Genomic DNA, 14337 nt, shown 5'->3' with positions numbered 1-14337 from the left:
GCGCCTCAGCAATCGAGTGAGCCGACAGCGTTGCCACATCGCCTAAAAAATTAACTCAATTATTTGCGTGTTTGGGCTTGGGGCAATTTTCAAAATAACTCACCCATTATTTTGTTTATTAGCTGAAATAACACTAAAAAAAAAGCATATAAAATAAAACACAAAATTTCTTAGTTGAGTTTTTTATTTATTAAATAATGCAACAGAGAAGAAATTTCTTAAAATTTTCCATTAATTTAAATCTCAAAATGGCTTAAGAATTAATTCAAAAACATGCCTGGAATTAATTTTGTTATTGTTTCTGCTATTTCTAAAATTGAACTAAGGGATATACATATATATTTTTCTTCAATACTTTTTGCCACAAGCACGGCAATTGTTAACAAATAAATTATTTACGTAGCTTTGCTAGGATTTGTGTTTAAATATTTGAAAAAAATATATATATTCGCCTATTTGGGTGAATTTAATTTAACAAATAAACGTTTTATTCTGTGTGTTGGTTTTTTTTTTATAACTTTTTACAAATAATAATGAAACTCAAAGGACAAACAAAAAATAAAAGGCAATAATAACATATATAAATACAAACTAAATACAACTGACAAAATTAAGCATATTATTACAGGAATTTATAAAATTATAAATTAAATATTATTTGTAAATATTAACTTATAGCAATAGACAAGCCGGAAGCTATAACAACAATTGCGGGTGTACGATTTGAACTTTTGTGAATTTCTCGCTTCAATATTCATTATATCCTATTTCTTTCTGTTTTTTTTTTTCTTTTCATAATTTCATATTTAATTTTCTTCTGATGCGGGCAGATTTCTGTTATTGACTCTCTCGTCGATATATTTTTGATTTTCCTCATATAAATATATGTACAATACATTTAAAACATGAAAGCGCCTAAGCTCTAAGTTAACTCTTCTTTTTGCTGTTTTTTTTTCTTAATGGTTGCTGTTTTTTTAATGTTTTTTTTATTTCTTTGTTGGTCTCAGATTTTAGTTTAGCAACCGATGTCGATTTATTTCCCCATAAGGCTGGCTTAGGTTGTTGCAATCACAAGTTGTTTGTAGTTGACCATCGCCTCTTCTCCTAGTCCACTATCAACTGGAAGGTAACCGAGCCCCGGCGATCTAGTAAGCTGCCACTGTAGATGATGTTCTTGGCCCAGGCACGGCACTCAACCTCCAGCATTTCGTGATCCGGCGGCGAGACGATTTGCACGGCAACAACGGGACTCAGATATCCTGGCTGATTCTGATACGGATAATAGTAGGCGGGGAAGCCCTGGCTGGGATAGTACGTAATATTGTTGAACTGCTCCTTATCCTTGCCATAGTGTCCATTGCATGTCACCCAGATTTGTTTGCGCTGTAATAGCAGTGAATTAGTTTGAATTGAATAACTTAAGGAAACTTATAATAAATTATAAATGTATATTTATGAAATTGTATTCTGCTTAGGGAGATAGTTATCCTGTATTTCTTTGTATTTTAAACCGATATTGTAGATGCATTTCTTTGTCGTTAAGTAATCACGTTTCTTACTCTTGCGTTTTCTGTATACATATTTAGTTACATACCTCTTCGACTTTCGTGCTCGTAAGAACGTCCCTCAACTCGGCTGGTGTGCTGCCATCGACAGTATCGTAAACCTCGGGCACCCAGTCAAAGATTTTGTTCAGCTTGAGGAAGACGCAGGGTGTGCCCGTCCTATAGCCATAGCTATTGGCTGATGAGCAGGGTCCAAACTTTGCAATATCGACGACGCACACATCGTCGGGATTGTGAACTTGGCTAGGATCACAATGCTTCATCTGGCGACCCTCAGTATGATTATAATCTGTAGACAACATACATATATTATTATCTATATAAATATAAAGAACTTCGATAATCAATACCTTTCAAGAAGTCATCGAGCAGCTCCGTCCAGTATGCAGCCTCTTTCGGCTTATTTTTATTGAATCGAATAACCGAGCCGCGTTCGGTTTGTTCGCTGAGAGGCCTCAGTCCCATGCCGGGATTGGTGCCTATCAGCGACTCATCCAGCTTCCATTTGGGATGATGCTCGTTAATCGTGGAGAGCATTACCTGCATGCAAATCGTGAACATTATGGTAAGGACAATATAGAAGATCGTATAAAATGTGATCAGTTGTCCTGTGGATGAGAAAGAGATACACATTTTATCAATTTATTGCCCATTTTCAAACTTAAATTTACGTTTAGTTATAGTATTCAAATATTAGGGAATTGCAAAAATTTGTAGCATTCATTTTCAAAGTTAAATCAAATTAAATGCATAAATAAAAAATATACTTGTTTATATATATAAATATATTTCCTGCATATGTGCATTTAAATACCCACATTCTTTATAATTGAAATTCAAGATTCATAAGTATTACATTTTAATTGTTTACTGTATTTTTTATGATAGTCGACATTAAAAAAAATACTTAAGGCTTCTGAATAATAATATACTGATTTTGTTTAATGTTTTTTTAAGTAATTAAATTTTAATAGCAAATCAGGAATGTTATTACAGTTATCAACTCGTTACAAAAATACAATTCATAAATCAAAATGGTTATATCCGATATTGGCTAAGCACAATCTTAAGCTTGACTTTTTGGTAATTTTGTCGTTCAATTCCATTACATTTGTATCTGGTGTATTGAAAATCTATGAAAACCGCAGCGAGTGCAGTAATTAGACTAACAACGACAAAAACAGACAGGAGGCGACAAAAGCAAATAGCGACCAGTATTCAAAAGGGGTAAGTAAATGTATGTGCGTGTGAGTGTATCTATGTAGGCATTATACGATTCTCTGTTTTACGATAATTTCAATGTCAATAACATTGACGACGAGCCAGCTAGAATCCGTTGTTACTTTCTCACTGAACGACCTGACCAGCCAAACCCAACCCAGCCCCTGGAAAGGCACATTGCATAAATAACGCAACGTCGACCAAAACCGAAACTGACAGTGTTCGATCACGAATGAAACGAATAACAAATTAATCGTTTCAGTGAACATTGTAAACAATGGCCAATGTACAGTACTACAATGTGGAATACAACAACATCGACAAATACCAAAGACAATAGCCAAAACATCTATCAATAAGTAATCAATGACGACGACACTCATACTTGAAATCTGTCTATAGGGTATATACTATCTACCCACGTAAGCTACTTTGAAATATATATATATATATATCTATTTGTATACATTCTTGATCAGCATTAAGAACCGGTCCGATATATACAATACTCAATTCGATATACCATAAAAAAAGTTTAATTTTTATGGTTGATTTTCACATCTCATTTGCAGAAACTCATTCACTCATTCATTTTATTCCAGAAATAAATCAATAAAAAATAATTTCGAACACTCGATTTATTGCTACAGCTGAAAGTCTTAAAAAACTAGTCTCAAATAATTGTGCATTAAAGTAAGCAGCACATTGAAAGATGCATCTCTCAAGTAAATGATTATTTAATTTACGATTAAGATGATTGAATTCATTTTAATTATGCCACTATAATTGAAACGCTTCATTTTTGATGTATTAAAATAATTTAAGCACTTTATTAGATATTATTTTTATAGTTATCCCATTGTTCATTGTTTATTTAGCTTCAGTGTATTGATTACTGGAACTGAATTATTTTTTCTTATTAGTTTTGAACTATATAGGAATTATTTGTTTTAGTATTTATATATAGATTAAAGTATATGTGTGTGAGCGCTGCTGTACTGTGTATTCGTGATAAATCGATTTGCTAATTTTAAAAGTAATCTGCATGGAACTTCGAACAAATATATTTTGTTGTTGCATTTGACTGAATCCCCTCGATCAGATCATATCATATATCATATGATGTATAGGTATATGTCGTAAGAAAACTCCCTCACAAAAGATGTTTTCATGAAAAATATTTTAGAAGTCTTTAAATGCTTAACTCAAATAGGAAACATTTCTTGCCTTTTTAAATGAGCAATGAATTTTAAATGTCATCAGACTCAAGGGTATGTAAGCTTCGACATACTGTTGCCAAATGTTTCCATTTATCATTTGATAGTGTTTTGGCCGCTGCCTCATTAAATTTGTTGCTGTTGCCAAGCGCCAAAGAAAATGAATTGTGTTCGAAGAACAAGGAAATAAGTTTGGCAATGAACACACGCTGCTCAAACAGCTAGCTGTTGGCCACTTTCTGGCCTTGGCTGACGACGCTGGGCCTTGAGGGGGCCCAGACGACGCTGGGCTATGACGCCAGCTAGTCAGTTGGCCAGGCAGTCAAGTCAGCCAGTCAATATGTCTATCTGTCTGCGTGTCAGTTTGTCTATCGGTCAATTGTCCAGACGGTCTCCAGGCTAAGGCGCCGAGGTGCGTAACCAATATCTAGGCAGGCATACGAGTATCTATTGCAATTACATTCTTATGTCTTCCCACACACACACACAGGCACACACACACACACATAGAGACTGACAACAAAAAGAGATATTCTTGGAATCGTAATCGATAAGCCTACTTCAACTTGCTTATGACCTTGACAATTACTTGGTTCAACATAATGGATAGATATTATCTACATTTACATTTACATTTACATATACATATTCTTATTAGACTTTCCTCAGTTTGACTAGTCCTGAAAATCAACTCTGCTTTTAATCAACTGAATAATTGGCTTCTCCTATTGTCCATTCTCCTTAGGGCATTTACATATTAATTTGTAAAGCTTGAGCAAAATGTCAAATCCAATTAGCTGGATTTGGGGAATTTGGAAAGAGCAAGGATATATATATATATATATCCCTGTGGAGATGATGATTAATTCATCAATTAAGTTCGTTATTGAACGACCAAAGAATATTGTTACTTATTGGATTTATTTATTGTCGACTAAAATTAGTCAACACAGAAAATTATGTAAAAAAAAATAATATAATAATTAATAAAATTTAAAATAAAATTATATAATTATGCATTTTAAATATTAACTAAAACAAAAAACATATAAAATTTCTGAGTGTATTTGATTGTAATATTGGTGAAACATTTGCTGCATGGAAAATGGTAGCATGAATTAGTTATTATATCAGTCGATACAGGAAAAAAGACTTGTATGAGAAAATAAGCAAAGTGCTTACAAAAATAAAATTAATAAAAATAATTAAACCAATATTACATAATGATATCATAAGTATTTCAGTATTTGACATTTTTTTATATTTGATTTATTTTTATTATTTTTTTATGCTCTGAAATTTCTCTTAATGCCCTCCCCAGTTTTAAAATAAGGTAGCTGAACTCTTTGGTGTCTGGCAGAAATGGCACAGAGAACTCATAACTCGTAATAATATTTTAAGTGATATTTTCAGGTTTATACATTTATATATGTTTTGTATCTATTTTCGTTTGCATAGAGAATCAGCGAGAAAGAGAAAAGAAGCGAGTGAAACATATTTCAAGGCAATCTGCCATGAAAATGCCAAATGCGAATCGGGCCACAGCAGATCTATATACGATATTTGTAATCAACTAGCGTAAGCGAATATAAATTGAAAAGCAAATATAATTTTTTTTTTTTGGGCAAACTAGACATACAAGTGAAATACTGCAGACATTAGCAACTTGACTACATATAATATAATGTACATAATATATACATATATAAATATATATATATCTAAATATATATATATATATATATATATATATATATATATACATATATATATACATAATGAGAAGCTCTCTTTGCGGGTTGCCAAATGACAGCTGAGCGATGTCAAATTTATATTATATTTGTCTGCAAGCTAAAAGTTACCATACCAAAAACATAAAAAATGTTTTTCATTTTAAAACTCAGTTTTCAACAGATTGTTTATATGATATAGTAGTCCGATATTAATAATAAGTTGCTGAAGTGCTGAGCGCATTCGAAATATTCTCAAATAATTAATTTAGTTAAGGTATCTTGGACTTTTTTTATATTGTTTATATAAAGCCAAATGATATGGTGTTCAGATCGAATTAAAGTAAGTAACGTGTTCTTGACCCAAGAATTATAATTATTAAATTTATTTCATTATATAAACAAGAAAGAAAGAAAACAAGAATTTGTATTATTATGTAAACAAAGTTTTAGTTGCAAAATAAACAATCAAATTTAATGGTTTACGGCCTGCAGCTATATTTTTTTATGACTTAAAAATAATTAATTTTTGTAAATATTATTAAGCAATAAGCAGAAGACAACAAATAAAATGTTCATATAATTAAAAATTTTACACATAATTCTCTAAATTTGATGGAAATGTTACATTTTTTCAAAAATGTATAGTTTTATTTAAAAAAATTAATTTATATAAGGAAATGTTGAATAAACAATGAAAATGTTGTCAGCTGCTGTTAGTTTTGCCCAGAAAGCAATGTTTACCAGCTGAATACGGTTTGCATTACCATAAGACACAGTGGGGCACATGTAGGGCTTGCAGAGGTGCCTATAAAACCTCCATCACCACCTCCCCCACCCATTCTCATGCCCCTAGATTGTTGAACTTGCTGCGGCGTGTACATAAAACGTCCAGCAAATAAGTTGTGCGTATAAAGCAGTAAACACAAATCAAGTGAAACTTTGTTTATGTCGCAAATGCAGCTGACCAATTTGAGCTGGAGAAAAGATGGGGGTAGTTGGAGCAACTTGCAACTTGTTAGGCGCCGCATTGTGTAAGCAGACGCGACTCATTGACCAAGTTTTAATCAAAGCACGCGCAACTTGATGATGCGGTAAACAAATGTAAGGAGCCCGTGACCTATATATAACATATACATATGTGTATGCATATATATATATATATATATATATATATATATACCCAAGGGGCCAAAGTTTGCATGACCAGCGATTGATAGCTTTCTCGTGCTCGTTGGCGTTATTTGAGCTTCCCTGCGAAGGCCAAATAGGGTTAATAGTTTTACTGCTGACTGTGGCAGCCACATATGGCTCAATGCCTCACGGACTCGAGGCGCCCATTTGGAGTTAGTTTCCTCCTGGGACTTCTATTTAGCGCTTGCTTGTGTGCGATTTCACACCATTTATGTTGTGCTGTGCTCCCATTTGTTTGCGTAATTGTGACAGGTTTTATTTACTGACCCAGCAACATTTTGCGATTCATTTATTTATATTATATATTATATATATATAAATATATATAATGAGATATATATGAACTGTTTAAAGAAAACTAAGTGTGCTGTAGAGCAAAATAACTTAAGAATGCGTTAGGCAGTAATGCGTAAGTCATTTTTAATTTGAATATAAGATAAATAAAAAGTTAAAGTTTCATTTTAAAAAAAATCTGAGACTGTTTCATTTTAATTTTCTTTTTTTTTTTGTCATGATAATTTTGTGCGTAGCTGAAGCTTCCAATCCTGCAATCGGATAGAAAAACTTGAGATCATCGCAGCAAAGCGGAACCAATTTTAGATTCGGTTTGAGTCCCGGGTCTTAAGTGGACATTCAAACCAAATGTAATATCGGTTCCTGTTTGATACCCTGTCGAGGAATCAGGAAACGTCAGGTTCAGTTCTGATGCTGAATTTCAAGTGAATTAATGTTGGCATAGTTTATGAAAAGTGCTGGCCAGAGTTATCAAGATTCTAGTTGCATTCAAATAAATGAAAAATAATTACGCTACATATTAGCACCATCACATTTATGACACACTTTACTTTAATAATAATTTATTTTTTATTTTAAGTTTTAATTTAATTACACACATTTAATATAATTTGATTATTATCTTTAATGCTAAATTTAATTGTATGTTATCGTTTTAAATCTATTCATAATTTGTGAACGGTTTTAGACAACATTAAATAAAAATACAAAATTATCCAACAAGTAGCTTTTATTTATTAAAACAGGATTTGATTCATTTAGTACACATTCACGTTCTTTCCTCAATATGCATGTTTAAAATCAACCTTTGACAGGCTATTGCAAACCCTTGAGTTGAGCTGACTTGTTTTATGTGCTGGAGACACACGATGACTTTTTAGAGGTCTCTAGGAAGCAACAATTATTGCCAAGCAACAAGAACAGCAACAACTTTGTGTATGTCATCATTATACTCATTACCCCCGCCACACTCCCTCGTCCAGGGCCAAGATAAGACCATCACTTATGCGCATTTAAAAGGGGGTAGGGGGTGAATGGTGAAACCACCCTCAGGCTACGTTTTTTTATGGTATCCACACCCACTGTGTTAAGTGTGTAAACCACCCACCATCACCCTCTGGTAATCCAAATCCTTCGTGTGGCTAGGTTCGACACACCCTGTGCCCAATGCGTCATCGTTTCCAGTACAAACTAGGTAGTATATACTGTATATATAGCATACTTTGCGGCATGTTGAGTGAATTAATTTCACATATTACCAACATATAAAAAAACACACTCCCCCCGCTTAACCCTCTCAATGCGAACATTACGGCCCGTTTAGTTAGCTGATTAATTCGAGGGCGGCTTTCCACTTGATTGCCCAAACGTGCACATATATCTATATATATAGACATATATGTAATATATATGTATATATTTGTATTTGTATATACATATATAAATTGATCAACTTTTTTTTTGCTTTGCTTCTGGCTTGGGTAATTGGGCAATGACAATATACACAAAAGTTGTATTAAGTTTCTCCTTTGATAAAAGTTTGGCAGTTCTATTTTATTTACGTTCAGATTTCTTAAAAAGTTTACCAACTGGATTCTGTGTTCTTTGAGGTAGGTTAAATGAGTTTCTAATCATACATTTGTTCAACAACATCGTTAAGGAATAATCCATAATTTTGTATAATATATGTAAGCTTAAATCATGTTAGCTTATATCGCCAATTAAATATAACTTCTTTATTCACTTTGTATTGTATAACTTTGAGGTTTTAATATAAAATAATAATAATGTTTAATAAATTTGTTAATTGATATATTTATATATAAATCATGTTAATTATGATCACAAATTAAATACGTTTCATGATAAATTTTGTACTTAAAATTTTTTTGGTTTGATTGGCTTTTCTTGGTATTCCCTAATAAATGTTCAATCATTTTACATTTGAATATCAGCAGATTTGTTTATTTTATTTTTTAATTTTAAACTTTAATTGAATTATTAATTTTTATTTTATGTCATTTAAATAACTCTTTCCCTTGCTTATTATTATTCGCAACTTATTATTTATTCGCAAAACAAAAGTAAAAAGAAATATAATTAAAGTTACAGAAAAAATAATTATAATTATTTGCATAATGGAATTATCTCTGCATCAAAAGTACATATCTATTTTCGATTGAAAATATTTTTCACACTATATTTTTTCTCAGATTGACTTAATTAAAATAGTCATTGTTTCAGCACAAATTGCTTGAAGCATGGCAATATCAGCGGATATATACAAAAAAAAAACAACAACAAAATCTGAAATCGAAAAGAAATATAAAAATGTAATATAAATCAGCGATCGAAATAATGTCATGTTTAAAGCAGTAAAAAAAAAACAGACATTAACAAATTTGCTACAATTTTATCTATTTATTTATGCTTCGTAAACCTTGTGATAAATCGAATCAAACCGGTTCAGCGGCCTTAATCTGAGTGAGTTTGTGCTTTGGAAATGCTTTCATTACAAATTCAGTGGCTAGCATTTTTTATTTAGCTCGACATTCGTTTAATTCATTTTTTTTTCAGTTTGTTGCACCCCAAAACAAGTAAAAACAAAATAAATAAAAAAAACTATCTGTGGATTCAAATTCTGACTAAAACCAGTTTGTTCTAATAATTACTCGGCATAGAGGGTCAATCACCAACTTTGCCTTCCCCCTATGCTCCTACCCAACTAAATGTTGAATTAATAACACACACCAATAGATTTACATATATATTTATATATGTTGACCCACTTAAAGCACGCCTTTTGGCTCTGATTGAGTGCCATTTTATTTGGGGCACAGGATGTAGCATTAATTACTGTTGCTGCTCTTGCGTCAACATGATATCTATTTTAGCAGATCATCATTGACAGAAATTAAACTGAAATTCTTTTTTCACAGTTTGTTAAGCTGTTTTTATATAATTCTATACCCTCATAGTGAAGTTAACAGTTTGAAAGTACCTTTTCTATAGATTTGATTTAACTTATTACACATATTGGTTATGAGTATTTTTGTCTAGATGATATATTTATTTGTACTATAAGAAACACTCAAACCATACTAAGAATGCTTCAACGTAATCACATTTGATATGAATACATATTTTTTCAGATAAGAATGATTATTTATATTGCCAGACAAACGTGAAAGCTGTTTATTTTTATTTTTAAGAATTTTTACTAATGTTTATTTAAGAAAATTTGGATTAGATATGATCACATTTAGAAATAGATGTTACTCTTAGCTAACAAACAGCAAGTAATTTTATCTGTTTTAGGCAAAATTACATTAGAAAACTTAAGTACCTATTTCGACCTAACCCCAAAAAAATATATCACTATTTTAGTAGAGTGCACATGCCAATAATTATAAGCAACAATGTGTCAAGCGAATAAAGGAAATATAATTGAAGCCGTGAAATGTAGTTAATGATAGGAACAGACATTAGCTGGAACAAGGCCAGAACAGCTGAAAAATTAATTAAATATACATATATATATATAAATATGTATTTGTATATGTGAGTAAGTATTTTTATTTTCGACTAGGGTGCATTAAGAATGCCATTGACAGGTGTGTCAGCAACGGCTGGGTCAACTGTCGAATTGTTTGGCATGACAAAATTACCAGATAATAATGCCGAGGAACTTAACAGCTTTGCCGTAAGTTAAAAAAAGACCAACATAAAAACCCTGTTGGTCTTCGCACTACATTTTCTGTGCTTATCGATAACTTATGGGCGCAAAGTTAAGTCAACTAATTATGACTTTAGCTAAAATGCCATTTAATGCAAATAAGTTTAAGTTAAGAACTATTTGTTGACCGTACGCCATTCATAAACAAATAAATAAAGACAGGAAAAAATTAATAATAAGATATTTCTTTATACAACATTTCATTATATTCCTTATACACTTTTAATATCTTTGCTACACTCAAAAACGAGTGAAATGATCGAGAAAGAGAAGAGAGAGAGAGGGACGAGAGCGAGACGGTGATATTGAGAGCGCAAAGAGAAACCTTGAATTTGTTTACAGAACTTATTACAAAACGAATGAATTTGATGCAGTGTGCAAGTACAGCATTAACCGTTAATGAGCCCTCTCTCTCTCTCTCCCACACACGCTCAATATCATCTGCACTCTCTCTCTCTCTCTTTGTCTTTGCTCATCGGCTCTCATTCGCTATACATAGAAACGTGCGTCCGTGTTTATTGGCATAGAATTTTTATCTTTTTGGGGCGAAAAAAAAAAACAAAAATAAAAGAAAAATATGTTTTGCTTCTGCGAACAGCAAAACCGTAATTTGAATGTGCTTCAATATTGCATATATTGTATACAGTATGTACATATATGACGTACATACATACACATAGATCTATATAAAATTGCTTACTCATGTTAATAGCTTCAAAGCTTGTATGTTAAATGGAATTGAAAGTATTTGAACTTTAAAAGTTGAAATTCTATTTTTGATTTGCTCCAAGTGAAGGGCAAGTAAAACAAAATATTAGCAAAAAAATATACAACATTGATACTCATTAAACAATAATTTTAATGATTAATAGAACACAATTTAAAAATCAGCTTTTATTAAAATCTTTAATTACAGAATAAATTTAATTAAATTCATATGAATCAACAGAAAAAAAATTGTAGAAAAAGTATTTCTCGCATATATGTATAAGTATAGGTATGTCTGAGTGAGATTCTCGGAGTATAATATAATTTTCTAAATACTCTATGCACAAGTTTTATATTTAAATGAGTAACATTTTAATGAATATTTGTGTATGTATCATATCATCGTGTCAGTTAAACTTAAGGCTATCATTTTGTTAAAGTGCTATTGAAATACACTTAAAAACTGGTTTTCACAAATGTAAATACATGAAATATGTACTTCTATATAATATGTAAGCAGATGTGTAATTTTCTTATTAGAACTTCTCCTTTCACACCAATTACATTGTTAGCAACTGTTCTACAGCTTCCACATAGAAAACCGCAAAATTTATGTACTTAAAGATTATCGCATTTAAAAATAAAATGTATAATTGGATGGTGTACATAGTATATATAAGATGTGGCTGCTTTAGACATCCGTAAGACACATCATTTTATCCAGTTTTTACACGTTATCGAGGTTTATTATTACTGACTGACACATATGGCAATGACACCTAAAGCTCTTTTTTTTTTGTCATTTCACTCAAAAATGCAGAGCGTACACTCCAAGTAGCTGATAAGCTCTTTTTATTTGCTTCTGCTCGCACTCATTGCCGATTGACCGACTTGCATTACATGTTCATACACACGCACACGATGATCATGTATGTGTGTGTTCTTGTTGTTGTGTGTAAAAACATTTCACTTATTTCGATCGTTTGCTTTCCTTGTGACGCTGACGACTCAGCAGCTTTCGATTGACGTACAGCCAATTTTTGCATATGCGAGTAGCCTTCCAATTGACGTACAACAAGGAAAGAGAGCGAACGAGAGAAGAGACTCTGCTTTTCGTTTTTTTGAGCATTCTAAGCGAGGAATAAAGCTCAGCTTATAGCTGTCTGTTCATTAGTCAGGAACTAAGAGATTGCTTTTCGAATAACTCTCTCAGCTTTTGCGTTACTCAATGTCCTTTTTCACTTATGTATTCTCTTAAACGAATTATTAAATGTTTTCGGTTTGTCGCACTTACCCCAACTTTTTGGCGTCCGACCTAAGAAAGTGCCTTCATTCGGATCGTAGAGAATTTCCGAAAAAGTTTTCTTTTTGGCCGGTTGCGGAAATTCACTCACGTACTTTTCAGCATTTCCGTTATTCTTCGACATATTGCCGCTCTTTTCGTTCTGTTTTCGATATTCGACTTATGCAAACAATAGTTATGTTTTATGTAAAAAAATTGCGCTTATGCACGTATTTTTTTAATATTTTTTTTGTTGAGTTTTGTATTTGTTGCTCACATAGATTTGGAAATTATTTAAAAATTATTGAATACACAATTTTTTTAAAATTATTTTAAAAAATTTATTTCACTTAATTTTTTGTATATTTATGTGTATATATTTTATTGTTGCTTTAGTAATTTAATTTTGCTGATAATTTTAGGTTAATTTCGTTGCTGTTCTAAAAATTTGCCGCCACGAAAAAAGTATGTAACCAACGCACACACAAAGAGGCAAAAGCAGAGCTAACTCGAAATCTCGTTGGTCTGTACGTGTTGTGTTTTGCGCTCTCGAGTTATGATCACCAACTGAACCACAAAATGTGGTGGCCAAACCGACATCGACATCGTTCGTGTCGCGACGCCGACGTCGCCTTTTGCAGTTACTGCGCTGCTCAACACTCACACATCCAACATTTTGCCTCTCAGCCAACACGCACACATAAAAGCAAAAAAAAAAACAGCAAGACAAGAATCGGTTAACAAATACCCATCAAAAGTCGTATTCGTCTTTAGTTATTGTCAAAGTAAGACGTAAACAAATTTTCGCGGAAAAGTGAAATTAACTGAAATATAAGATTTTATTTATTTTATTTTTCCTTTTGCTAAACGCAAGAGGCTTGTCTGTCTTTAACTTGTCTCTAACAAACTGTTGCATATTATTTAACGAATCATAGTACACATTTTCATTTGCAATGGGTGCAGGGTATTACAAAGCTAAAGCATGCGAGACAGCTGTTGAACGCTTTTGACACAACAAACACAACAACATTGCCAATGAAAAAAGCTCCTTGGGGTGCTCCGACGTTGTATCTGTTTTCGTTGGTGTTGGTGTTGATGTTGTTCTTGCCGTATTGGTAGACAGCCAGTTTGCAAGGTAGGAGAGGCTAGCGCCTCTCCCAAGCCTTGTGGCTACGCAAATAGAATGACTGATTGAGTGCAGACATCGGCCAGACAGTGAAGTACAGGTGCGCAACGGGGGTTAAATCAAGGCAGGAGGGCGTTCAATTTAATTTTTTATATACATTCATTTATAAGTTAGTTATGTAATATATATTATAATATATAAAATATGTAATGAATAAAAATATAAAAATGTTAATTTATTTATTATTATTATTATTATTTTTAT

The 14337-nt window shown here is 32.1% G+C and overlaps 1 protein-coding gene across 1 annotated transcript; it reads right to left on the bottom strand.

The window, feature by feature from the left end:
* Nucleotides 1-172: 172 nt before the first annotated feature.
* Nucleotides 173-13521, bottom strand: LOC6561642 (sodium/potassium-transporting ATPase subunit beta-1). Its single transcript, XM_001987995.2, has 4 exons — nucleotides 12960-13521; nucleotides 1916-2173; nucleotides 1595-1854; nucleotides 173-1383 (listed from the first exon to the last, which is right to left on the bottom strand). The coding sequence occupies exons 1-4, from the start codon at nucleotides 13090-13092 to the stop codon at nucleotides 1105-1107; spliced, it is 930 nt and encodes a 309-aa protein (XP_001988031.1). The 5' UTR covers nucleotides 13093-13521; the 3' UTR covers nucleotides 173-1104.
* Nucleotides 13522-14337: the final 816 nt, after the last annotated feature.

The sequence above is a fragment of the Drosophila grimshawi genome, unplaced genomic scaffold (genome assembly GCF_018153295.1).
Source record: "Drosophila grimshawi isolate 15287-2541.00 unplaced genomic scaffold, ASM1815329v1 contig_1377, whole genome shotgun sequence".
NCBI lineage: Eukaryota > Metazoa > Arthropoda > Insecta > Diptera > Drosophilidae > Drosophila > Drosophila grimshawi.
Note: the sequence above shows the minus strand (reverse complement) of the source record. Positions and strands in the feature narration are given on the sequence as shown.

Excerpts from the sequence above, each read along its gene's own strand:
- LOC6561642 (XM_001987995.2), bottom strand. The coding sequence starts at position 13,092 with ATGTCGAAGAATAACGGAAATGCTGAAAAGTACGTGAGTGAATTTCCG. Across the intron at positions 2,174-12,959 it reads TCGGACGCCAAAAAGTTGGG|GACAACTGATCACATTTTAT; the intron begins GTAAGTGCGACA and ends TCTCATCCACAG. Across the intron at positions 1,855-1,915 it reads GCTCGATGACTTCTTGAAAG|ATTATAATCATACTGAGGGT; the intron begins GTATTGATTATC and ends TGTTGTCTACAG.